Below are 25,097 nucleotides of genomic sequence, written 5' to 3' on the forward strand. Positions count from 1 at the left end.
CTAATGGAAGCCCCTCAAGCAACATTGTGGCGGAAAAATTGGTAAGTTAATTATAAACTACAATTATATTACTTTCAAAGATATTGGTTTTCATCATGTCTATGTATAAATTATGACTTTTGATTTTTTGGTAAAGGCTGCAATGAAAGAACTAGAAAATCAACTTCCTGAAGACGAGGATGATCAAGTTGGTCAAAATGACATATTTGCTCAAATCATTGGACCAGATAGACCAGGCCGAGTACGTATGTTTGGTGATGGTGTTGACCCATCTGATTTATGGGGAGAAGTTCCAAGCCGTAGTACATGCAACCGAATAGTGATGGAGCAAAGGACAAAGTTAGAAAAAATGGATGAACAAGTTAGAAAGCAAGGCCAACACATTGCAATGTTAGAATCAAATATTTGCAATCAATCAAACCAAAACCTTGGTTCAAATTACAACAGTATACAACACACAACATTATCAAGTAGTCCATTACTTTCTGATCCAGTTAGTTTATCTCTAAGGGTAAAGTCTTTATCTAGTTTGCTTTCTTCCAAGCTATATATGTTTTTTGTGTGAGATTATAATTATCATGAGTTAGTCATTTATTGATTTCTTGTATGTGTATTGCTGATTATTGAGAAGTTGAGAATTCAGTTAGATTGAGTAATAACGTATAATTTTATTTAGCATAAATGTTGTTGCTGATGGTATACCGTATTTGTTTTCATCATGACCTTCTCTTTTTGCCTTGTTAGGTTGGATGCTCTGTCTCGATAAAAAGTCTATTTGATTCGATGAAAATTGTGGCAAAAGGAGTTGTTCATAGCATGTATCCAAATACTGAAGTAGGAAGACAGACATTGGGACCAACTTGGTGTGAAATACAAGTTCTAGTTGTCTTAGAACGGGAAGAGAGTTTGATTAGGCCATATGATCTTTTACAAAGGTTTGAGGATGCACTTAGAGGAATGATAGCTTGGCCTTGCCATCTGGTATGATATGTAACTTTTTAATTAATTACTATTTATTGTATATGCCATCATGTTATGACACTTTTTTATACCAATATCAATTATATTTACAGTTGACAGTTAATGAAGAAGACTTCTACTAGGTGCATTTGGAGTTTTGTGGCACAATAGTAAGGTAAATGTTAGTGTCTTTTTAAACCAATTATATTTGATGCTGTGGAATTTTCTCGGTTTATCATTTGGTAAAAATTTGCTAGTTTAAATTAAATTTTAATCTCTTTATTTTATGTTATTTTATTTACACAAATATATGAATTTTTATTGTAGGTGACAAGAATATTAGATTTTGTTTAAGATGCGATGGTTGAAGAATGAAGATGCACTATAAGTTTGGTTATGTTTTGCTTTATGAGACTTAATTTTTTTCTAGTTCTAAAACTAAATACATTGGGTACATTTGTAATTGGTATATAGATATTTTTGATGTGACAAATTTATTATCCTTATGGATTAGAAAATTAATGACAATTATTGATTAGCATTTTAATTTCTATTTTAAAACTTTTTATTTGTATTTATGTTAATTTGTTATGTGCGTGAATATTATATCATGAAAATATTCAAAATGGATGACATCTTTCATAATATATGGATTTTTTAGGTCACAATAGACCATCAAATCCATTGGAGACTTTTAAAAAAGTCATCATAAATAACTTTTAATGATATTTTTTTAATGTCCTTATAGATTAGTATAGAAGACATTATAGACTAGTATAGAAGACATTTGTAAGTGTCATTACAAATTACATAATGAGGCATTTTAAATTAACCTTATAAATTATCATTAAGGACATTTTTTCTTGTCACTATAAAAACAATTCACGACACTTATAGTTGTCTTGTTAAATGATTTTATAGGACATATAAATTTGTCATATTATTACTATAATAAAGACATGTATCAATGTCATTACAAATCTTATAGTGACATTGTTTTTTTGTCATTATAACAATAGTGATGTGACTATTTTTATGCTATAGTGACACTAGGAAATGTCATAAGACTTTAGACGACATCACTATAGAGGACATTTTGACTTAATGTCACTATATTAAAAGTGTCAGTATAAGTAGTATATGAAGACACTTTTAAATGCCATTAAAATCATATATTCTTGTAGTGTTCATACAAATGAAGATATCTTTCATTCATATGTTTTTAATATGGAACTTTGTTTACAACCTTACAACCCCAACAACAACATATAGAATTACTCAATAGCTATTATAAGATGAAAAATCAACTATTTCAATATTTAGAATTTATAGTTTATGATTCAAGATACTAAAATTTAAGTTTAGTCATGATGTATAAAGCTACTTATAACTACTACAATACATAGAAGCTATTCAAAAAGATAGATCTGCTACCTTAGTGGTCCTCTTAGTATCGATCCCATGAATATGGAGGAAGGTTCATAGGCTATAGGTGCATGACGAGGTAAACCCCAAGTCGTCAATTCCTGAGAATCGACCCATAACCATTAGGCCAGAGATACCATGTGCCCCACCGTCTGTGCTACGCCTTGGGGGCAATATATAGAAGCTATTCAACAACCTATAGAAGGTATTTGATAGTTACTATAATATAAAAAATAAATTATTTTATTAAAATCTTAAATTCTAAATCATAAACTCTAAATACTATTTATCAAAATACTATTTACTAATTTAGTCTAAATTATTTTAAATTAATTAAAATCACTTGCAATTATAACAGCTATGCATGTAAAAATATTAAATTGATCAAAATATTATTAAAATTTACATTAAATTGATCAAAATATTATTAAATAGTTACTACAATAGTACATTAATAATAATAATAATAATATTATTATTATTATTATTATAATAATAATAATAATAATAATAGTAGTTATTCAATAACATTTAGTCTTTTACATATTATAAATTATACGGAGTAAAAGTATTTACAGAATAAAATATTTAAGGGTGTTTTTTTGTTTTTGTTTCCAAGTGGTATTCTGTTGATAATTTACTTGAATTCGGAATGTCTTTTTAATTTTTAGAAAAAAAAAGTATTTACAAAGATGGTTGTTTAAACATACCATTCCACTTATTAATTATAATTATTAATTATAACTATGACATCCATTAAACAAAACCCACATATGAGATTTTTGAATAAAAATTCGACGTGTTTGCTAAATTAAACCAGAAGGCTTTAGGTGCCAATTGCAAATAAGTGAAAACTTTGAATACAATTGAAAAAAAAACTTGAAATAGTTGGATATTTTGCTCAATAAATTCTATAAAAGCAAGAAAAATGAAAAGGAAGCAAATTAATTAGAAGAAGTAGCGCAAATTCTACGGCCGCCCATCTCTCCGACCGCTCTGTGCACTTTCTACCCTTCTCTCCGTCTACCGTCGCCGACGACGCCGCCCCGCGGCCTTCTCATCTCTCTTTCTCCACCTCGATCTGCTGCCTTCCGAGGAGCGAATTCTTGTTCTTTGCATCTTCGATCTCTCCGCCTCGACGTCGTGGGTCGTCGCTCCGACGCGTCGGTCGCCTTGGTAGCCCTATTGGTTGATCCTCTTCGGGGTGGAGGTCTTGGAGATTTCAGACCAAGGGATTAAATGCGGGATTCGTTTTATTGTCGGAAGATTCCGACCTGTCGATCGATCAGGCATTACTTGGGAAATTAGGGTTTTGTGTGTTTCTTGAAGATGCCGAGGTGTTCGCAGCAACGGTCGCGTAAGCAATCGAGTGACCGGTCGGACTCCGAGGAGGGGGAGAGCCTCCGGGAGAGGATAACCAGAGAGGAGGAGGCCGTGGGGAGTTTGGCACCCAGGGTGTCTTGGGATTCAGAGCCGGAGAAACGGAGATCCGTGCACGAGCATTCGGGGAAAGAGATTCTGTACAGTAGCAATGGAGACGCCTTGAGTGAGAAGAAGCGTAAAGCCAGAGAGGACAAACAGGTGGTTGTTGCTGATCGGTGGAACGATGGCCACGAGAATGATGAGAAGTGGTCAAAAGGTGAGGATTTTGGTCAGTTGTAGTGTGATAGTTCCTGCAATAATTAAATTTACATGTCAAACATATTCGCTGTCTTCCGTGTAACTTGTTTAGCAAGAACAAAATTCTATCATCATATTTATCTGGAAAAATTGCATCAGAGGTAGAAGTAGGTGCAGTGATAGAGCATGTTTTTTTGACACTCTAAGGATTGTGGTCCTTATGATTGCAAGCACTATAAGGTATGAGATGATGTTTACTAGTTTTTGATGACTCCTTGGAATGGAAGGTATCCAGTCCATACATTCGGATGAGACAAGGAATCAAACTACTGACAAGGCCAAAAGTGCTGGAATTTAGCTACACTGCCATAGAGTTTTTTTCCCCCCATTTAACTGTTTACTTTGGAAGACAAAGACTCAATTTGAGTAATCTTAACTTATCTTGACCACCAGCTTGTGGATGCACTCTTTATCTAGGTCTTACTAGTCTTGTTGGTTGTTGGTTTCTTGCACATCCTATGAAATTATAATAGCATGTAGTTATTGTTGAAGTGGTTTTCTTTCATGAATTTTGGTCAAAACTGTTTGACGTTGTATCATATTTGGTTAAAACTACTATAATAGTGCTGGAACTAGGCTATTTTGGAATAAAAATATAGGATATACACGCATTTGATATTTCTCCAACATGGGGCACGTTTTTGATGATAACGAGGACAACAGCGTCCTTTTGATTTTTGCACAAAATAAATAATAGAAGTTTCAACATTAAATTGAAATATGTATCCTGTTATTTGTTCCTTCTTGTTAAATTATTCCTTTAATTGGACAAACTGATGTGAGAAAATGAAATATAATAGTCAGTCTAGTCTTTTTTTGTTGATAACTTGATAATAAAACCTAGTTCGTGTTTATTTTAATTGGTTGAATCCTCTTCTTCCATTGTTCGCTAGAAAACCAAGCCATCGGGTCTCAAAGCTGAAAGCGGGCTTGCTTAGGTTTCCATTGTCATGGTAGCATCGACTTCCTCCTCTCCTACCATTTCTTATCCTGCACTTTCTTCTCCATGCGTGGGCACTTAGAGGTTCTTCGACTCCCTTTGTTGTCCCCAATACATTGCTTCGCTCAAATATAATATAATTAATTGTTTTTTTATATGTTTCCATTTATTTATTTTTCTCCCTTTCGATGGTGTGAAATTCCCATATGTGCATGGTTAATGTATCTCTTAGACTTTGTATGATAGAAAGAGCAACTTTTAGAGACTTACTATGTTCTTATTCGGTTGAGTTATGAGATTTACATAAAGGATAACTCACTGAAATAAGAACTCCTCTTATACATTTTTGTTCCAAGTAAATAAAGGAAAGCTCCTAGAAATTAAAACTCCCCTCCACTCTTATGGGTTTAATAAGGGTAAATATGTCCTTGGGTTATGACTATGTGGGGGTATGTTAGGTGAGTCAGAGTCAGGTTGAGGAGTCTTATGCTTCTCTTGAAATAAATTAGCTTGCATGAGTTGCCTTATGAGAAAAAATAAAAAAGTATATGAAAAATCTTCCTGACTCAATCAATGGATTGGATATGGACCCAACATTTCAAATACCTGATTGAATCCTAGGTAGTTTTAGACCAAAATTGTTCTGAACACTTTTGATTAAGCTTCTCTATGTTGTGGCAGTTTTGACCAAAACCACTATAGGTTGTAGCAACAATAATGGACCACTAAGGTAAAAGGAGTGATTTGGTATAAAATTTAGTATGAGATGTTGTTTTAATAATTTTTTCAACACGGGAACCTTTTGATAATAACGAAAATAAAAACGCCCTTTTGATTTTTGCTCTTTAATTTATTTAATATTCCACTTAAATTTATAACATAATTATCTTTTCACTGAAACAACAAAATCCCAAATCACCAGCTCGATGCTTTCCTTTCTTTTTCTTATTTTGTTTAGTCCTCCTTCTATGCTGCCTTCATTCTTCTGTCACAGTGCAGCTGGCCTCGCCGTAGTCTCTAATTTCCGTGAACCAACATCTAAATATTCCCTTGACAACCTTTAATTTGCCTTTATCTTTCTTCAATTTCATTCCCTTCACCTCTCACCCGGAATTCGTCCATCTCTACCTCCTAGGCTGAGTTCATAAATGAATTGTGCATACATTGTCCGTTCTTTATTATTTGTAAACCCATTTGAGTTTTGGTACCCTTATGGTTCCTGATGAGAAATAGAAGTGAATTACCCTTTGTCTATCTGGTTAGGTACCTTATTTGAACGAACTCTTAGGAAAGCTTGTTTGTTATGACCAACTCCAAAGTTTCCTTTAGTGTGCCCTTTACCTTCCATTATCTTGATTGTTTTGGGTAAATTCTGAACAACACTCCGAAATGGTTTGGATGCTCATGCACCTTTTGCTGCACTGGCCCCATAGTTGATGTGGCTAATTATCTCATCTAGAGAGATTCCCAATTTAGCATTTTTTTAAAAAAATATATATTTATTCCATGGACGAACTGTTCTAGGGTCAAATCTAAAATGGTGATGTAATGACTTGTCAGTCTTATAGAGTATTACATGTACAACAATACACCCTAACAACCCAATTAGATCGTTGCACTAAACTATGGTTTGTTATTTGGCAATTTAAAAAAGAAAATACAACAAAGTACTTAAACATTGACAAGGAAGTCCTGGTGTGAAGTGTACTTATCGTTCTTTAAATTGCTGTGACATCTTAGTAATATTATTTAATTATGGGAATCTTCACTATTTTTTTCTCCTTATTCTTAGACGATGATGACGACGATGATGAATATGAGGAACTTGGTGAGCGAAACCAACTCCTAGGATTTATGTTTGGAAATGTTGATAACCTTGGTGATCTAGATGCTGACTATCTAGATGAGGTAATGCTATCCACTTCTGAGTCTCGTTTTGGGGGTTGTCTACTTTGAATATTTAGTGAAGCTTTTAGTAACTTAAATGTGCTTTATCATATCCTTGGGCACATAATGTCTTTCTATTGTGCTTTTCCTCTTCTATTGAACTTTTCAGCACTATGGATTTTATGGCATACTTTAATATGCACATTTTTGCTGGATGGAGTTATTACCAAAAGCATAATTAGTTGGTTTAAATATGTCATATATGAAAAACATTTTTTTTTAACTTTCTTTAGGATGCAAAGGAACATCTTTCTGCATTGGCTGACAAGCTTGGCTCATCTCTTACTGACATTGATGTGAGTTCCCTATACTATGTTATCAGTTGTAGATTGTTTATTGCAATCCCTTGCATGCATAATAATTCTTTGTCATATATATATTTAATTATTAATTCGTTTTATGTTCTGTAGTTGATTAAATCATCACCAGCACCATCTGTTTCTTCTGAACAAGGTCAGTGTTTCTGAAGAAAATTAGCTTGTATTTTCATTTTTTGCATGCAAATATTTTCACTAGGATAAATTTAAGTATTATTGTTGACATTGTTTCTGAATTCTAATTGATTTTCTGTAGCACTACATGATATAATTTTTTTTGTTGTGCCTATAGTTGTCCTTCAGCAGAAATGCATGGTGAGAGAGTTGCATGCTCTATCACTACCACCACCACCATCATCATGAAGATGTGTTTGTCCCAATTATTCATGCTTACCTATATGAATTGTACCACTCCATTGAGCTCTACGTACTCTAAAACACTAGTGATATTCAAGTCAACTGAAATAATTTTTATTGCATTACCTAAATTTTCGGTATCTCTCTATCCCCTACACTCACTATTCCAATAAAATTAAGATATATTGGTTGCCTTTGAACATGTCAATATCTCAATACATTTTCTCTTATTTAGTCTTTTAATCAGCTGTTTGGGTACACCTAATTGCTTTCCTTATCCTTTCTAATACTCCCGCATATCCATCTTAGATTTTTTATCCCCAAAATCCTAACACACTAATCCAAAAGTATGACAGGCGATTTCATGGTCTTATAAAATTATTACTGTAACACAAGGGATACTTGAGACATGACAATCACTTAAGACTTTAGACGTTCCTCTCTATTTTAACCACTGACTCTATTTTGTTAATAATATCATGACGAATGCCTCCTTGTTGAGTATTAGGTCCAAGATATCTCAACTCTTTTAAGAATTTATGCCCAGCCATCGTATTTCTATGATTCTTTTCTTATTGTTGAAACTGCAATTTCAATTCTACTTAACTATGATTGAACATGTAGGCATTTTCCGTCTTATTGTGACTTAGGCACATGGTTTTTAGGTTCAATATAGTCTTGCATACTGACATGAACTTATTGCTTTTATGTTTCAATTATTTGTTCCATCAAATCTGTACCCTTTGCAGTAATTAGGCAAAGGAAGTTTATCTAAGAAGATAATTAAAGGATAATTTTTCTTCTTGCTATAAAATACCAAAATGAAACTGGCACCTTCAAGCAATTTGACTCATATATTGTTTTGCAATGCTTTTAGATTATGATGAAAAGGCTGAAGATGCTATTGATTATGAAGATATTGATGAACAATATGATGGGCCAGAGGTTGAAGCCACAACAGAAGAAGATCTCTTGCTTCCAAGGAAAGAATACCTCTCTTCGAGTTCATTATTGGTCTCTTTGGATCAAAAGAACTCTATATTTGATGAGGAAAATTATGATGAGGATGAAGAAATAGTAAAAGATAACGCGTTAGTTGATGATAATATTGAAAATGGAATATCCACTTCATCAGGTTATTACTTCTTTGATTGTAATATTACTTCTTCCTAATTTCTAACAGAGCTATTAGCCTTTTGGACACAAATTCTTTTGTTCATATTTATGCTGTATAGCTATGATTGTTGCTGTTTTGTCATCTTACTTCGTGGAGCATATTAATTGAAGAATACACCAAGATATATTAGGTCAATGTCACACAGTTATTTTGTCAATGTGAGGTATAGTGATTGTTTGGCAATGATAAGTTTCAAATAATAACCAATATTTTGAGTGGCCTTTAGGATTGAATTTCTTTTTTCAGGACATGGGAGTATCTTGATTTGATTCCCTATCTATCTTACACACATTAATAACATATGCAGGGAGGAAATGGAAACCACTTGTACAACACCTCTAAAGAGTTAAAATTTTAGGCACATATATACTACAACATACACACACAGTTTCATATTTGTTCTCTTATTCAATTAGTTCAACCTTGTTTATCGAATTACAATATTATAGCCAATTTTGTTATGAAACTGCTTGATCTAGAATGTGAGCTCTTAAGTCATGATTACAAAATCCCCCCTTCTATATTATATTTTTTTACTCAGATTGTTAGAGATGGACTGGATCATTAGTAATGGAGGGTGAGATTCTCACCTTCTTGTTAAGACTGAGCTTATATTGGAATTGGACTAATTCTTGCTAGAACACTTGTTTGGTTCGTGTGCTTACTGATATATGGATGTTCCGAAGATGATCTTGCTCCTAACTTGTGAAGCCTTTCCTCTTTAGACTGCTTATACAAATAAGCAGTTACTTTCTGTACTAGACTCTGAATGCACCTACTCATAATGTTTATTTGTAGTTTTCTCTTTTATCAAATTTCACTTGTTATTTCAGCTTAGCATTCAGGTTTGATTTCTGTGACAGCGATTCCTCCTGACAACAACTTGGCTTCTGCCATGTCTTCAGAGGAAGATGCTGATACTTTTGAATTGGATGATCTAGAGGTAGTTTGTCTGCAAATTAAGTTAACATCATTATCGCATCTTTCTTGTTTCCTTATCTCACCTTGATTCTTTAGTGATGGCTTATGTCAAATATTGCCTATACTCATCAAAATAACCAAAAAAAAAAAAAAATCTAGGTATCACATACCAATAATATATCATATTCTATAATGGAACAGCCCTTATTATATGCTATTTACATGCCAAATATAGTTCTCGAACTCTTATTAAACAATCTCTTGCAGTTTTTCTAATAATGGCCATCAAATATTATTGTCACCTTCTATGGTTGTACTCATTGTTTTTTTATTCTACTTGTTTTTATGATTTCATAGGAACAACCTGCAAGTGAACAAGAAAAGATAGGGTCTCGTGCTGATACATCCCTTCCAGTGCTATGTGTTGAGGATGGTATGGTGATCTTGAGGTTCTCTGAAATGTTTGGTATACATGAAGCTGTAAGAAGACCGGAAAGAAAAAGTCATCAGAAGCGCCCGATAGGTAAAAGATGTTGATTTTGTAATCTTCGTTATTTCCCTCACCTGCTGTCTGTTTGTTTCCTGTGAAAATGAAGGGAAATTAAAATGGAATTCTACACATCCTTTGTGGTTCTTATGGTTTATTTGTCCAGCATAGTTCAAATGGTGAATTTTATAGCAATGCATATCCATGTCATATGCTGACATAATTTGGATTGGCTTAAGAGAGTAGGTAGTTGAATGACAGTGGACAAGGGTGGAAAGCACATACATCTCAAGGAGCAGAAGTTGGAATCACAATCAATACATGGTTGTACCAGTATGCTTTGGCTGAAACCATGCAGACCGGTATTGTCAGACCTTGGTTAAGACATTGGCTACACCTTAAATGAATCACCTTGTAGCTTTAGTTTTCCCGTATAATAGTGGAAAACGTTAATTCTCTCACTTTCAAGGAATTAATATTTTAGTTCGCACAATTGTAGGTATGGTTTCTTTTCTTGCAAGGTAAATGCAGGGAAAATTTCATTTCACCCTCCAAGTTTTACTAGCTTTTTCAAATTGCTTCCCAGAGTTTTAATATTTTCAAGTATGCCCTAGAGTTTAAAGAGTTTTGTCATTCTATCCCCTAGCTACTGATACCCTTTAATTGATTTAATGGAACTATGGTAATGTTTTCATCTTTAATGAAATGAGACCACATGTTTGCCATACTAAATAATTTAATAGTGTTTTGAAGTTGGGGGGTACTATGATTTACTTCTCAAGCTTTGGGACTGCAATTTGATGATTTAAAACACTCAGGGGTATTTTGTAAAATCAAGCAAACCTCGGCTAGTGAAAGATATGGTGTTCTTTTGTATTTGATAGTTTTGAATACTATTTCAAGGAAGCCACTGTGAGTGTCTGGAAGTTTTGATCAACTTTATAATATTTGTATTAGGCTTGTGGATTTCTATACTGCTACATGGACTTGTGTATTACACAGCAAAATTAATTCTATTATCTGAAAGCGAAATTCAGATGACTCGTTCTATGTACTTGGTTTCCTAAAACATTCATCTCTGGCAATGGATGATTACTTGTACAGGCTTGAATTTGATATTTCATTACTGTGGTGCACAACTTGTTGAGATCAGCCTGACTCAACACACATAATTCTTGTTCTTGATGCCATCTATTTTTACTTTTGCAATAACTATTCCTTTATAGTTTCAACCTGCAATCTTGAATGACAATCATTTTTTTTGTCTACTAAATACTTGCAGAGCGTGTAAGAATGTTGGATGTATCTGATTTTGTTGAAGAAGATGAGGAAGTCTTTTTGAGAAGCTGTTCTAAAGATTTAATTATTGCCAAGAATACTCATTCTACTCTTGTTGCCTTTGATGATCTTGTGGAAGAAGTGTCTGACATAGCTCATGAGAAACTTGATGACACATATCTTTGTGCTCAGCCAATGAAGGATATTACAACGAATATGTTGGTTGGGCGAACTCCAGTACTTACGGATCTTTATCCTTTTGATCAACATGACTGGGAAAATAACATTATTTGGGGAAATTCTCCTGAAGCTAGCCATGACTGTTCAGATAACTGTATCGCAGCTGAACCTGAAGTTGAGACAAACTATGTCACAGCTGAATCAGAAGGATTTTGGCAGAGAAATGCTGAAGCTGCTGAGAAGGATCCTCTTTTAGTAGAATCATTTGGTTCCAGAAGTTTTTCAATCCCAAGATTTAATAAAGCTTGTGATGTGACATGTCTGCCGCAATCAAACGGTTCAGAATTGAATTCTAAAAGGGTTCTCTTGAGTTCTACAGAATCTGTGACTGATAAAAGGTCTGAGGCTGTTAGCAAAGATGGTGTTTTGGGACGGCTGAACAAACTCTCTTCACTCAATAAAGAATTCCTAGAGAGTTCTTGGTTAGACCATATCATCTGGGATTCTGATGAAAATATTCCGAAGCCCAAGCTTATCCTTGATCTTCAGGATGATCAAATGCTTTTTGAGATTTTGGATTACACTGTAAGCGATCAGTTGTCTCATGCAGGTGCCATTATCATCAGCCGTCCACAGCCTTCCATGGAAGACTCTCTCGATCTTCATATTCAAGCAATTACTACTGCTGGTCGATTTAACATCTCTAATGACAAATATTACTCAAATCGAAAAACATCTCAGCAAACAAAATCACATGCTAAAAAGCGTTCTGTAACATATATGAAAGTCATGCATTCTTTGCCTGCATTGAAGTTGCAAACCATGAAGCCCAAGTTGAGCAAGTAAGAAGATGCTTCTTCCTTTTGTTTGCTTTGTTTCATGATTTTACCTGGACATATCTTATTTCTTTAAGTTGTTTAGATAGGTGTTTGATATTTCTTGTTATTTTCTGATGGTATATCTGACTTATTAACGGAGGATAAATATGGCAGTTCTTATGCAGTGGTTTTCTTTGTGTGATTTATTCACGTTGAACAATGTAGGATAATAGATTAAATACCACTGATTTATTTTTTATTTTGGAGAATGTTATTTGATCAATTTAATAAATACGATTGCATCAATGGTTAATATACAGTTTACATGTTTATAGCTGCTTGCTTGATACTTTATATATCGTACTATATTATTTTATTTTTGGAGGTGGTTATAGCACTGAGATTTGAAGCACCAATGTGTACCAATAAATTGAGCTACTAAATAGTAGTAATCTATTTATAACTAAACTCCATCCTTAGACAGGGTAATAAATTTAAGAATTTCAATCCTACACATCTTTTAGCATACTTTCTAGTTAAGTTGTTGATTACTTTTAAGTGATTCTTGTATCTGTAAATGAGGCTAAGGACACAAAATCTCAAGCTAGAGATTTTTAACACATTCACACTTCCACAAATGATGCATGTTCTTAGATGTTAATTTGACATCATAGATAGTTTCAGTGGGAATTGACTTGCTGTCAATGTAGGAACTAGAAAACAATTAGATGTTCCATATGGACTGATTTTGATATTATTTTACACTCATGAAGTTCTAACTTGTCTCCCAAATGGTTTTATTTTCAATTGAATATATTATTGTTTCAAGCGTGATGTAATTTTTCTATTTACCAATACAACTGACCTTTCTTGTTATAAGCTGTGCATTTCCTGCTGAAAATTTCTGTGCAACAGGGATGTTTTATTTATAATATGACAGTTTGTGCATCCAACTGGCTTTATGATTCTTAGTAAATAACGCTTCAGACACATTCCTTTATGTTTTTCTGTGCTAAACTGTAGCTTCATTCTTCTATACACTGAGACTTTACAGTTCTGCAGTAAGGATATCGCAAATTTTCATAGGCCTAAAGCCTTATGGTATCCACATTACAACGAAGCTGCTGCTAAAGCACAAGGAGTACCTTGTTCTCAGGGGCCAATGAAGGTGGTTTTGATGAGCCTTGGAGGGAAAGCTATCAAACTTAATGTAAATGCAGAGGAAATGCTGCTATCTGTCAAATTGCGAGCATCAAAGAAATTTGGTTAGTTAATCTCTGTGTAAGCTTGATAAATTTGTAGCATATTTAAGTGACCTTTGCATTCCAGTAATGCTTCCTACAGATATTCTGGATAAAACCAGCCAACAGGAATTGGATTAAGAGAAAAGAAAGAACTAGTGGAAAGGTGATGGAAAATGGAAAAGGACAAGTGACCACTGATTTGTTTGATGGGATATTTTGTAAAGGCGTCTGATATGTTGGCACTAAAAAAGATATTTGTTTTGATGAGTGTCCAAAGGAAGTTTGCATGTAAAAGGACATTAGTTAAATTGTATATTAGTACCTGCCACAGATTTCTCATAACCAGCTTAGAACCTTGCATGTGTAAGCCATTGTATATTTTAATCTGTTGTCCTGATGCTGTTCATTGCCCTTTTTGATTTCTCTGACTCTTATTTTCAACTATTTTTCTCAAGGTCTCTATATGATCAAAACTCTCATTATTATTTTTTCTTGATGCAACATTTGATATGTAATTGGTTCTGAAATTAATGAACGTTTTTCCCCTTCCAGATATCAAACCAACTGAAAAATTTAAGATACTTTATTCTGGAAGAGAGCTAGAAGATGATATGACTCTCGCTGCCCAAGGTATATGTCCGAATTCTATGCTTCATCTTGTGTGCACTAGGATACACTTGTGGTCAAAGGCACAAAAGATGCCTGGAGAGAATAGACCTCTGAGGCCTCCTGGGGCATTCAAGAAAAAATCTGAGCTTTCTGTAAAGGATGGACATATCTTTCTTTTGGAGTAAGTACTCCTTCAATCTATGACTAATTTATGCAATTCACTTCTACTCTGTAGCTTTTGTACTCCGTTATTCCTATGCAGCATTTGTTTTACTGATAGTGGAATTGGCTATAATCCCATTTCTGTCTCTTGCCTCTTAACTTAATCCAGTATTTGTGATGGTTTGCTTGGCATTCATCCTTATCCAGATACTGTGAAGAAAGACCGTTGCTTTTGGGCAATGTTGGGATGGGTGCTAGGTTCTGCACATATTATCAGAAAACATCACCTGGTGATCAAACTGCCTCATCATTGCGAAATGGTAACAATGGCCTGGGAACTCTCCTCCCTCTTGATCCTGCTGACAAATCTCCCTTTCTTGGCGATATCGGTCAGGGATGCAGTCAATCATGCCTTGAAACAAATATGTACCGTGCACCTATATTTCCTCATAAATTATCATCAACAGACTTTCTTTTGGTTCGCTCGGCAAAGGGGATGCTTTCTCTTAGGCGGATAGACAAATTATATGTAGTTGGACAGCAAGTACGTTTTTTTGTTTTTACTTTTCCAACAGTAGGTTTCTGGTTATGTTTACTTTTTAATGAAACTGTTCAATTTTGTTCTATCTCGTTATATTATTTTGAGGATTACTCATAAAGTGTCAAATATTAAACCTTGGTAGGCTGAAGCCAAAACCAAATTACAGTCAGTAGATAGAACTTGAGCAAAAAATAAAGTTTAGAGGATATTAAAGGTAGTAAAGATGTTCATGTGAGAAGAAAATAATATCATCTCCATTTTCTTTTCTTTTTTTATGTAATAGCAAACTGATTTCTCTAGTTAAAATTTCTTGGTAGTGAAGGCCTCAATGACCAAACTTTATTTTTTTCATAAATCTGATTGAGATTATTTGGCATGAATTATGTTTCAATTAAATTAATTCTGTGGTTTGAGTTACCTTCAATAATGTATACATATATTTATTTATTTTGGTTTAAAGGGGTTCCCATTTAATTATGCTCATACTTTAAGAATTTCATTTGCCAGTATATCATTTTATTAGGACTTAAAAAACAGAAACTACTATCTCTTGGTTAAGGCGTTATGCCAAAAATGTTTATTGGCCACAAAAAATCTGAAAGACTAGCACTTCATCTCTTTTGCCAAATAAGGCATTTTCACTACAATGATCAACCTTTATTGCAATATGATGCATTTTGTTTAACTCAATTAGAACACTTGAGCTTTGATGGTCTTTAAATTCAATTGAATGGTGAATTAAATTAATCGTAGTGAATTTTATCACACAAATTAACTTTGCCTCTCTTTCGCCCTGAGGACTATTGCAGCGTTCTTATATTCACATTTCAACCAATGTTCTGGAGGTTACCTTATGATGGATCTAGATTATCCACCTCGTTACAGGTGTACTGAGATTGAGTCTATGGACATTTTGATGTGACAATTCAACATTTTTGTAAATAAAAGAAATTGATTCCTTTTTTTCGTAGACACCTAAACTTAAAAATGGAATTTATGCAATTCAAAGGCATATTTCTTTAACAACAAATCCACAATTTGTTATTTAAATGAATCACATAAATCTGCACATGTATAGATCTTGACATAGATAGCAGTCTTGAGACATAGTTGGCTTCCTAATTGATGACTCTCTCTAATCGTTTCCATGTATTCCATTTGATCAATCTTTTCTGTACGCATCCATGCAATTTGCCATCTTAATAGCAAGTTGGCAACACAAGATGGACCATGCTTTGTGATCTAAGGAGAGTTGCACTACTAGAATTCCTACACTTGGCTGCCACTTGGACTTTGCCTAATAATTACCATCACCAAGTCAAAACCCATTGTCCCATCTGGCATGGTACCAAGCTTTTGATGCATCATTTTCTTAGTTTGAATGGCAAACTCGAGCATATTATTGTTTCACATAATAGGATGTTGTGGTTGCTTCTTGAGCAGACATCATCATCTCACCATCCCCCTTCACCTTTCCTCCCTTATCCTTACTTAAATTGGCTTTGAAGTGGAATGGACCAGCAACGGTTCTCGATAATCTTGTGTTGGTGACAGTTTCACTTTGTGCATAAAGGAAAGTGTGGTAAATGGCTAGTACTGGAAAATTTGAGACTATATATCGACCTGTAATTGAACCAAAGTTTGTGAGCAAACTTGATAGCTTGGTAAAAGATTGTTTATTCAAATGCATAAAGTATGAAAAATAAACAAGCTTGAACATATTTTAAACTTAACGAGATAAGAATTTATGAGCTCAACTCATTAACAAACTTCTCTACAAGCTTATCTGGAGCTCCCTTATGGTCTTGTTTACCAAAACATCTATGGAATGAATTTGTAATATGTTATTATATTATTGGGTGTTTTACAAATTATGAGAGTTTTCTAAATTATGTCCCATAATTGTTGCATGTCATGTCACAATGATCTTTTTCAACTCCAGATGTATGGAAAAGTATGATGCAAATTGTATGACAGCTTGTATTTGGGAAAAAGATGGGATCAATATGAAATGAACATTGGCAAATATTTGAAATCAGGGTTTATGTATTTCTGCAGTTCTCTTTGTTTATTGCTATTTTTCTATCATGATGTTTTTCTTTGTTAAATTTCCATATTAACTATCAAATAATGTGCCCAAGATATTAGGACAAGAAAGTGAATTATTTTTTTGAATCCTTTATTTCTTCTGGTTTGTTTCAACTGGATTCACAAAGTCCAACATTCGTTTCTCTTCAGGAACCTCATATGGAAGTGATGTCTCCAGGAACAAAAAATGTTCAGGCATATCTTGTTAATAGAATGATAGTACACATATACAGGGAATTTCATGCAAAAGAGAGGCCTGGCATCCTCCCATATATTCGAGCTGATGAATTGTCAGGTCAGTTCCCAGGCCTTACAGATGCATTTCTGCGAAAAAGGTTGAAACATTGTGCTGATTTAAAGGTTAGTAGCAATGTCAAAAAATGTGAATCTGGTGGACTGTTTCTATCTCGTCATGTTCAATATTGGTTTTACCAAAGTTATGACATTTCTAAATTTCACAATCACCTTTTCCAGAAAGGATCTAATGGGGAGTTGCTTTGGGTGAAGAAGGGTGATTTTCGCATTCCATCAGAGGAAGAGCTGAGGAGGATGGTGTCACCTGAGAATGTAAGTTTGCTTGCATGCCTCTCTTTTAGTACTATATCTGTGTCAAAGATTACTCGGTTTAGTATGTCTGTCTTTAACCTTTTTCCACTGTGATGGTAGGTTTATTCACTTGTTAGTTGACCTTTGTATTTGTTGTATCAGGCAGATCCATCATTAAATATTTGATACTATTTTACTGCATAACTTCAGGTTTGCTCATATGAAAGTATGCAAGCTGGTCTTTATCGCCTTAAACAATTGGGTATTAGTAGGCTCACTCACCCTGTTGGCCTTTCTTCTGCAATGAATCAACTTCCTGATGAAGCTATTGCTCTAGCTGCTGCATCACACATTGAGAGGGAATTGCAGATAACCTCATGGAATCTTACAAGCAACTTTGTTGCATGCACAAATCAGGTCTGCCTTTCTTTAACATGGATCCTTGCTGTGAACATAAAATAAGATGGCACATTTCCTCTACCTCAAATAATTGAGAAATAGTTAATAATATTGTTCTACTCCATATATGGATTACTGGGATTACCGAGGCAAATAGGTTTATCTCACAATTTGTTTCCTTCAAATATCTTAGATGACATACATAGTTTTGGTTGAAACAACCATAATCCATTTTGTGTAGCCTCTGTATCATCAGTATCATACTATCTAGGCTCTTTTCGAATTTTTCTAATTAAGATACAGAAACTGTGCAACCACAATTAGCTCTCGTTTCTGTCCATATAAGCAAACTGCTAATGTCTGTCAGCATCCTGATGTGCAACTTTTTAAAGTGAGTTTGACATCAATATACTGTAGTGTGGTTTTTGCCGTCTTTCGATGCCAGGTACCTTGACTATTTTTTCACCAAGTTATGGACTAATCTATATCTTTAAAACTTTGCTGAATGTTATTATTCTAGCTAGTCATGATTGTTATACTGAAGAGTCTGCTTTGATCTGAATATTCTGGATTGACTGATCCCAAAATTTACCGCTAAACAAGAATCTTCGCTGTTTGGATTTCTTTACTATGTTATATTCAGGCATCACATTTTCTTAATTTTGTTGATTTCTTGTTAGGACCGAGAAAATATTGAGCGGTTGGAAATTACTGGTGTTGGGGATCCTTCTGGCCGGGGCCTTGGATTTAGCTATGTGCGTGTGACACCAAAGGCTCCTATTTCTTCTGCAATCTCTAAGAAAAAGGCTGCTGCTGCTCGAGGGAGTTCAACAGTGACTGGGACTGATGCTGATCTTCGGAGACTGAGCATGGATGCAGCACGTGAGGTATTGTCCCCATGTATCTGAATTGTGTAGCATTGCTTTTTCTCACTAGTTATGACTATGTGAGTCCTTTGCACAACAGGATCTATTGGTTGTTCTAAGATGTGCAACTTCTAGTAGTTGTTGATCACCAAAGGCTTAACATGATTGTTAAAAACAACTTTATTTTTTAATGGGAATATTGGTTCTGTTCTTACTTGTCACTTTTAAAGAAATTTGTTGCTACTTAGTTAGCTGTCATTCATCTTATTGTTTTAGACATCTTTCTAATTTTTTTATTCCATTTGTAGATCCTCTTAAAATTCAATGTTCTTGAAGAGCAAATTGATAAGCTAACTAGGTGGCATCGAATTGCTTTAGTACGGAAACTATCTAGTGAGCAAGCTGCTGCAGGAGTCAAAGTAGATGCTACAACACTGAATAAATTTGCTCGTGGGCAGAGAATGTCTTTTCTTCAGCTACAGCAGCAAACTAGAGAAAAATGTCAGGAAATTTGGGACCGACAAGTTCAAAGCCTATCTGCTGCTGATGGTGATGAAAATGATAGTGATTCTGAAGCAAATAGTGATCTAGATTCATTTGCTGGGGACCTTGAGAATTTGCTGGATGCTGAGGAATGTGAGGAAGAGGATGATGGTAATACTGACATGAGAGAAAAAACAGATGGGGTTAAGGGTCTCAAAATGCGAAAGTGTCAACCTCAAAGTCAAACAGAAGAAGAAATTGAAGATGACAAAGCTGAAGCAGCTATGATACACAGACTGCTTGAAGGTAAGAACAAGATGAATGGCTGGGAAGTAAAATGTTACTCATAACAGTGCTGATCACTTGACCACAGTCCTTGCATGACAGCTTTCTACTTTTTGCTCAGTCAATATAAGCTGACATATTGTTTATATGTGCTAAACTTGGCTTATGATTTGTCTTGTTTAACATGAAGATAGATAGTTCTTTTTAGGTAAGTTGAAATCTATGGAATGATCACTGAAGTAGAATGTACTCGTGATAATAATAGGATGTGATTCAAGGACTGGACATGTACTAGGTCACTTTCTAATCTAGTTTCCAATGGTTGTGGCTATTTATTGCAAGATACAATCAGTAGGAAGCTTGGGTCCATGGTGTTTAACATTATTATTTGGCCATTCTTTGTTGGTACAATAAGTGTCATCATGTTGGAACCACCAGAGAAGGAGGTTATTTGTTGCCGTGATGAATTAGTAGCTTAAGGAGGATCAATGTTGACTTTTTCAATCCCTTTTTGTAATGTACAATGTACATTCTTTTCTCCCTAGGAAGGTAGACTCCCAAACCACATATTAATCCTGAAGTGACCTTAGTAGATCATTGGAAACTAAGGCACTTAGAAAGTCATGCTGACCTTGTATTATCTTGGAGAAAAGAAAATCGAATGTATTCTTCAGTCTAACAAGCTTTCCTGAGAACTGACAGGGCACCTCAGCTTCTTCTTCTTCTTTAACTCTTTCTATAGGATCTTCCTCAGAGTTTTGATCACTATATTTTGATCACAATATTTCCTGGAGTTTCCCCCCTTTTGCAGAATGTCACCAACATTTCAAAATTGAGTTGAAGTTCTATTTTGATCACTATAGAAGCCTGAAGATGCTGTCATTGACATTTATATTTTTAGTGGCAGCTAAAACGTATGTCAATGTATGTGCGGTTTAAACCAACAATTGAACATGCATAAAAGGATTTATGGAGCACTAAATGCTATATTTTTGCTACAATGTTATATTCCCATGATGAACAATTATGGGCATGTGTGCTCTATATCTGACCAATTCTTACATTGAACTGCATATCAATCTTTATTTTTTGGTTGATGGGAACGAAATACTCAGGCATTGATGACTAAAGCTAGACACACAAGTGCAGATGTTTTACTAATACCTGATGTAGTTATGTCACTTATGTGCAGATGATGGAGATGAAATAAAAAGAAAAAAAAAGAAATCTATTGGAATGGATGGTGGTTCAGATTTAGTTCTGGAGCATGCTGATTCCAAGAAAACAAGCACTGCTGACAGCTTGTTTATTTCCAAAGACACGTTAAAAGAATCTAAAGAGGTATTTATTGGACGACACAATCTCATTGCATACTTATTACCACATTGGACTGGATAACTATTCTCGGGATACTGTGATTCAGCTCATGATGGTGTTCTGTGTAATTTTGGCCGTATTACTAATTCACTGGCATAATGCAGGTTGAGAAACTTCACAGTAAAAAAAAGATTTTTGCCAAGTTAAAACCCAAAAAGGGTAATGAGGTTAGCGAGGATGTATCAACGGGACTAGTAAAAAGAAAAGGTCCTGCAGCAAAAGATGGGATGAAGGTAGTAAGTGTTAACTTGGCATGCAGGGTATCTCTTGGGTATTTTGATTGTTTAAGTTCCATTTTTAGGTTTGATAATATCTTAACTTAGCATATAGACCACATCTACTTGTTTCAATTATTTTGGTTAAGAAATCCTATCAAGCACTTTCATAAGCCATGTTAGATAATGCTTTCTTTCAATGGCAGAATAAGATCTATGTTGTCTGGGCCAAATAGTTGGGACTGATTTCTTCTCGCCATCGTTGCTAGATGGTATTCCTTTGTATATTTTTAAGCTTAAGGCCCAATAGCATTTGGGGGATCCTTTTGTTTTTTTTGAAAAAAAGTTGGTTTCATTTGGCTAGAAATAGAAATGAGAAGAAAAAGGGGTTCTCGTCAAATTAATCATTAGACTAAATTTGAGTTTTTAGAAACTCCTTCCAATTCCTTTAAGAAACCACTCATGACCTTTGGAAACTCCTTTCAATTCCTCTAGAAACTACTCATGACCCTTTTAAAAGTAAATTTTGCTTTTAAGAGATCAAAAAATAGTCTCAATAACGAAATTTGTTGTCTGTTGAACTGTTTGTTGATTATTCCTTTATTTGATTATCCATTTTCTTAGTTAATTTGCGCTGTATGAGCCAAAGCAAGTTTTGTTGCAACTTTATTACATATCACATTCAAGTATGATTGTATTTAGATTTACTTCTGTACTTTGCATACTGAAGCAAAATGCTTTCTTGTTGACTGCCAATATGATAAAGGAAATATTCATTTGTATTAATATGAGAGTACACAAATGATGACCACTGGGCAATTTTATACGGCCTTAATAGTAACCTCAAGTAGTTGCTCATGTTGTGCTGCATAAAGGTAAACTTTCTTGAAATACCCATTTATTCCAATCCTTAATGATTTTATTAGGCAAAAGAAGATTTCCATGTCTGCAGACCTATTCTTTAGCTTTATGGATTTTTATCCATATATTTTCTCTTAGCTTATATATTCCTGACACTTGAACAAATTGCATCACAATGCTAAAGTCTGTTGTTCTTATGCTACTCCAAGGCAGATGCTAGTTCCTAATAAATTCATGGATAATTTATCTAAGGCGCCCTAGCAAATCTTAGTTGCATATTGTGACTTTATTCAAACATCTTAACTGACATATTTCCTGCTATGCTTTGCTGAATCAGGTTCTCAAGGAAAAAAAACCAAGTGACAAACCAGTGAGAGAAAGTTTTGTTTGTGGTGCCTGTGGTCAGGTGTGTGCATGATTGATAATTGTGCTTTGTGTGATATAGCTATCATTTTAATCACTGATGATTCTGTGTAAGCAGCTTGGGCACATGCGTACCAACAAGAACTGCCCGAAATATGGAGAAGAACCAGAATCTTCAGAACTAGAAAGTATTTCTGCTAAACCTAGTCATTCAGACATTGCAACTCGGTTTCAAGCAAAAACAGCAGGCAAAAAGATGACTTTCAAAGTTAGTGAGGGAGATGCACCAGAACCCATGGAGAAAGGTGGACTAAAGATGCAAGGAAAAGTAATTCCAGTAAAGTTCAAGTGTGGCCCTAGCGACAAGCCATCAGGGAAAAACTTAGCTGAGGCTAATTCTTTTAAGAAACAAAGAACAGAAGTGCATGCTGAGACTAAATCATCATTGAAGATCAATAAGATAATAATATCTAATAAAGTAAAGGCTGAGGATGCTCATCAGGAAAAGCTGAGGCCTTCTGTAGTAATACGGCCGCCTGTTGACACAGAGAATGATCCGCCTCGAAAGAAAATAATTATTAAACAGCCAAAAGTCACAACTGCAGAGCCCTCCAAACATGAATTTGATACTGAAATGGATTATGATTTTAGAAAGACCAAAAAAATTGCTGAATTATCAAGTTTTGATAGACAAAGAAGGCCAGAGAATCAATGGTTTGCTGAAGAGACAAGTAAGAGATATCAAAGTTTCGGCAAGAGATCATTGGAGGAGGTAGATAAAAGGAGAAGTAAAGAGAACATAATAGAAGAAAAATCTAGGAGGCGAATAGAGGAGGAAATAGCACATGAAGAGCGCCAGCGACGGCTGGAGTCTAGAAGGTATGAAGAGGAAATTAGAATGGAGGAATTAAGGAAGGCAAAGAAGAAGAAGAAAAAGAAAAAGGCAAAACCAGATTTCAGAGATGAATATTTATTGGAGTCTCGGCCATACAAAAATGATAGAAGGATGCCTGAAAGGGATCGAGCAGCAAAAAGGAGGGCTATTGTAGAATCAGGACAGATGGAGTATGTGCCATTAGCTAAACGCCGTAGAGGAGGAGAGGTAATCAAGCAATTAACGTACATTAAGATGCATAGTCTCATCACCTGTATCCTTTTGACAATATGGATTTTTTCTATTTGTGTTTGTTTATCAAGATTTGAGAAAATGCCATTCCTTGTTAAATTCATTTCTATCTAACCTACTAAAAAGGTATTGCGAAATCGTATAAATAGAATTTTTATAGATATAATATATAAATATTTCTATCTTAGGGACTAGCAATTTAATGGAATTGTGCATGTCCATGTTGACCTTGTCAACCAATCTAGCGACCCCTACAGTTGATTTGTGTGTTTTCCCCATTTTATTCCTGTCTAAATCAAATTTTTTTTATAACAATAAACAATTGGATGCAACTGTAGTATTTGAATTATTATCCTTTGTTTGCACAAAAATTTAACTCCTCTTTTTCTTGCAGGTGGAACTTGCAAATATATTGGAGAGCATTGTTGAAAATCTGAAGGATAAGATTGAAGTATCATACCTATTCCTCAAACCCGTGACAAAGAAAGAAGCTCCTGACTATCTGGAGATCATTGATCATCCTATGGACCTATCCACAATAAGAGGCAAGGTCAGAAACTTGGAGTACAAATCCAGGGAGGATTTCAGGCATGATGTGTGGCAAATAACTTTCAATGCACACCTGTACAATGAGGGACGAAACCCAACCATTCCTCCACTGGCCGATGACCTTCTAGAGTTGTGTGACGACTTGTTGCTTCAAAGACACGAGGAATTAAGTGAGGCCGAAGAGGCATTGTAGATCAGGAACGCAGAAGAAGATTCGTTCTGTAATTTCAATAACCAAAAGTTTAGTCTAGTTTAGTCGCATGTAATTTAGCTAGTCCTTTAATTATAAGTTGCTCCTTGATGGGGGCATTGTTTTGTTTATTTGGTGTACAAAGTGGTCCAAGTCATCATCATGTAACCCATGAAAAGAGAGTATTTGTAACATTAGAATTGTTGAATGGATAAGGGGAAAAAAAACTTCTTTAAGATCCTATTTCTAGATATCTCCATTATTTACAAAATAAAACAATTGATTGATTGATTGCCAACAAAGATGATGTTAGACATTAAACCAAATTGTATCATTAATGGTAGACACTGGTGTAAGTGGACTCAAGTGTTTTCTGAGAAGTTTTTTTTTATTTTTTGGTTTGCTTGCGGTGTTTTTCTGCATGCGAAACACACGTCAATTGCAACAATGTCGTGTGATAGTTCCTGCATGTCTGAGAATTATCTTATTAGCAAGATGCATCTCGGTCCTCTGTGTGACCAGTTGAGCTAGAAGAAAATTCTGTCACCATATTTATCTGGAAAAACTCTATCAGACGTCGAAGTAGGTGCAGTGATAAAGCATGTTTCTTGATACTAGAAGTCCTTGCCACATGGGCAAACGTTCTTATGATTGCAACCACTTTAAGGTATGAGATGAGTTTACTAGTAGTTGATGACTCGTTGGA

The 25,097-nt window shown here is 34.7% G+C and overlaps 1 protein-coding gene across 3 annotated transcripts; it reads left to right on the forward strand.

The window, feature by feature from the left end:
• Nucleotides 1-3,319: 3,319 nt before the first annotated feature.
• On the forward strand, nucleotides 3,320-24,632 carry LOC122045123 (transcription initiation factor TFIID subunit 1-like). 3 transcript variants are annotated; one of them, XM_042605196.1, is made up of 22 exons: nucleotides 3,888-4,024; nucleotides 4,959-5,089; nucleotides 6,798-6,913; nucleotides 7,186-7,248; nucleotides 7,363-7,405; nucleotides 8,504-8,761; nucleotides 9,667-9,746; nucleotides 10,082-10,247; nucleotides 11,494-12,511; nucleotides 13,550-13,752; nucleotides 14,284-14,521; nucleotides 14,710-15,046; nucleotides 17,282-17,491; nucleotides 17,606-17,698; nucleotides 17,888-18,094; nucleotides 18,757-18,963; nucleotides 19,251-19,731; nucleotides 20,903-21,051; nucleotides 21,192-21,320; nucleotides 22,501-22,569; nucleotides 22,645-23,628; nucleotides 24,047-24,632. In XM_042605196.1, exons 3-22 carry the CDS (start codon nucleotides 6,860-6,862, stop codon nucleotides 24,392-24,394), a joined length of 5,337 nt encoding a protein of 1,778 aa, XP_042461130.1. In that variant the 5' UTR covers nucleotides 3,888-4,024; nucleotides 4,959-5,089; nucleotides 6,798-6,859; the 3' UTR covers nucleotides 24,395-24,632. The 3 variants fall into 3 exon arrangements, with proteins under 3 accessions (XP_042461128.1, XP_042461130.1, XP_042461131.1); XM_042605194.1 differs by lacking the exon at nucleotides 4,959-5,089 and having other exon boundaries at nucleotides 3,320-4,024; XM_042605197.1 differs by lacking the exons at nucleotides 3,888-4,024; nucleotides 4,959-5,089; nucleotides 6,798-6,913; nucleotides 7,186-7,248; nucleotides 7,363-7,405 and having other exon boundaries at nucleotides 8,632-8,761; nucleotides 9,637-9,746.
• The last annotated feature ends 465 nt before the right edge of the window (nucleotides 24,633-25,097 follow it).

This window comes from Zingiber officinale, chromosome 2B, assembly GCF_018446385.1.
Source record: "Zingiber officinale cultivar Zhangliang chromosome 2B, Zo_v1.1, whole genome shotgun sequence".
Taxonomy (NCBI): Eukaryota; Viridiplantae; Streptophyta; class Magnoliopsida; order Zingiberales; family Zingiberaceae; genus Zingiber; species Zingiber officinale.

Excerpts from the sequence above, each read along its gene's own strand:
- LOC122045123 (XM_042605194.1), top strand. The coding sequence starts at position 3,715 with ATGCCGAGGTGTTCGCAGCAACGGTCGCGTAAGCAATCGAGTGACCGG. Across the intron at positions 14,522-14,709 it reads GGACATATCTTTCTTTTGGA|ATACTGTGAAGAAAGACCGT; the intron begins GTAAGTACTCCT and ends ATCCTTATCCAG. Across the intron at positions 23,629-24,046 it reads AACGCCGTAGAGGAGGAGAG|GTGGAACTTGCAAATATATT; the intron begins GTAATCAAGCAA and ends TTTTTCTTGCAG.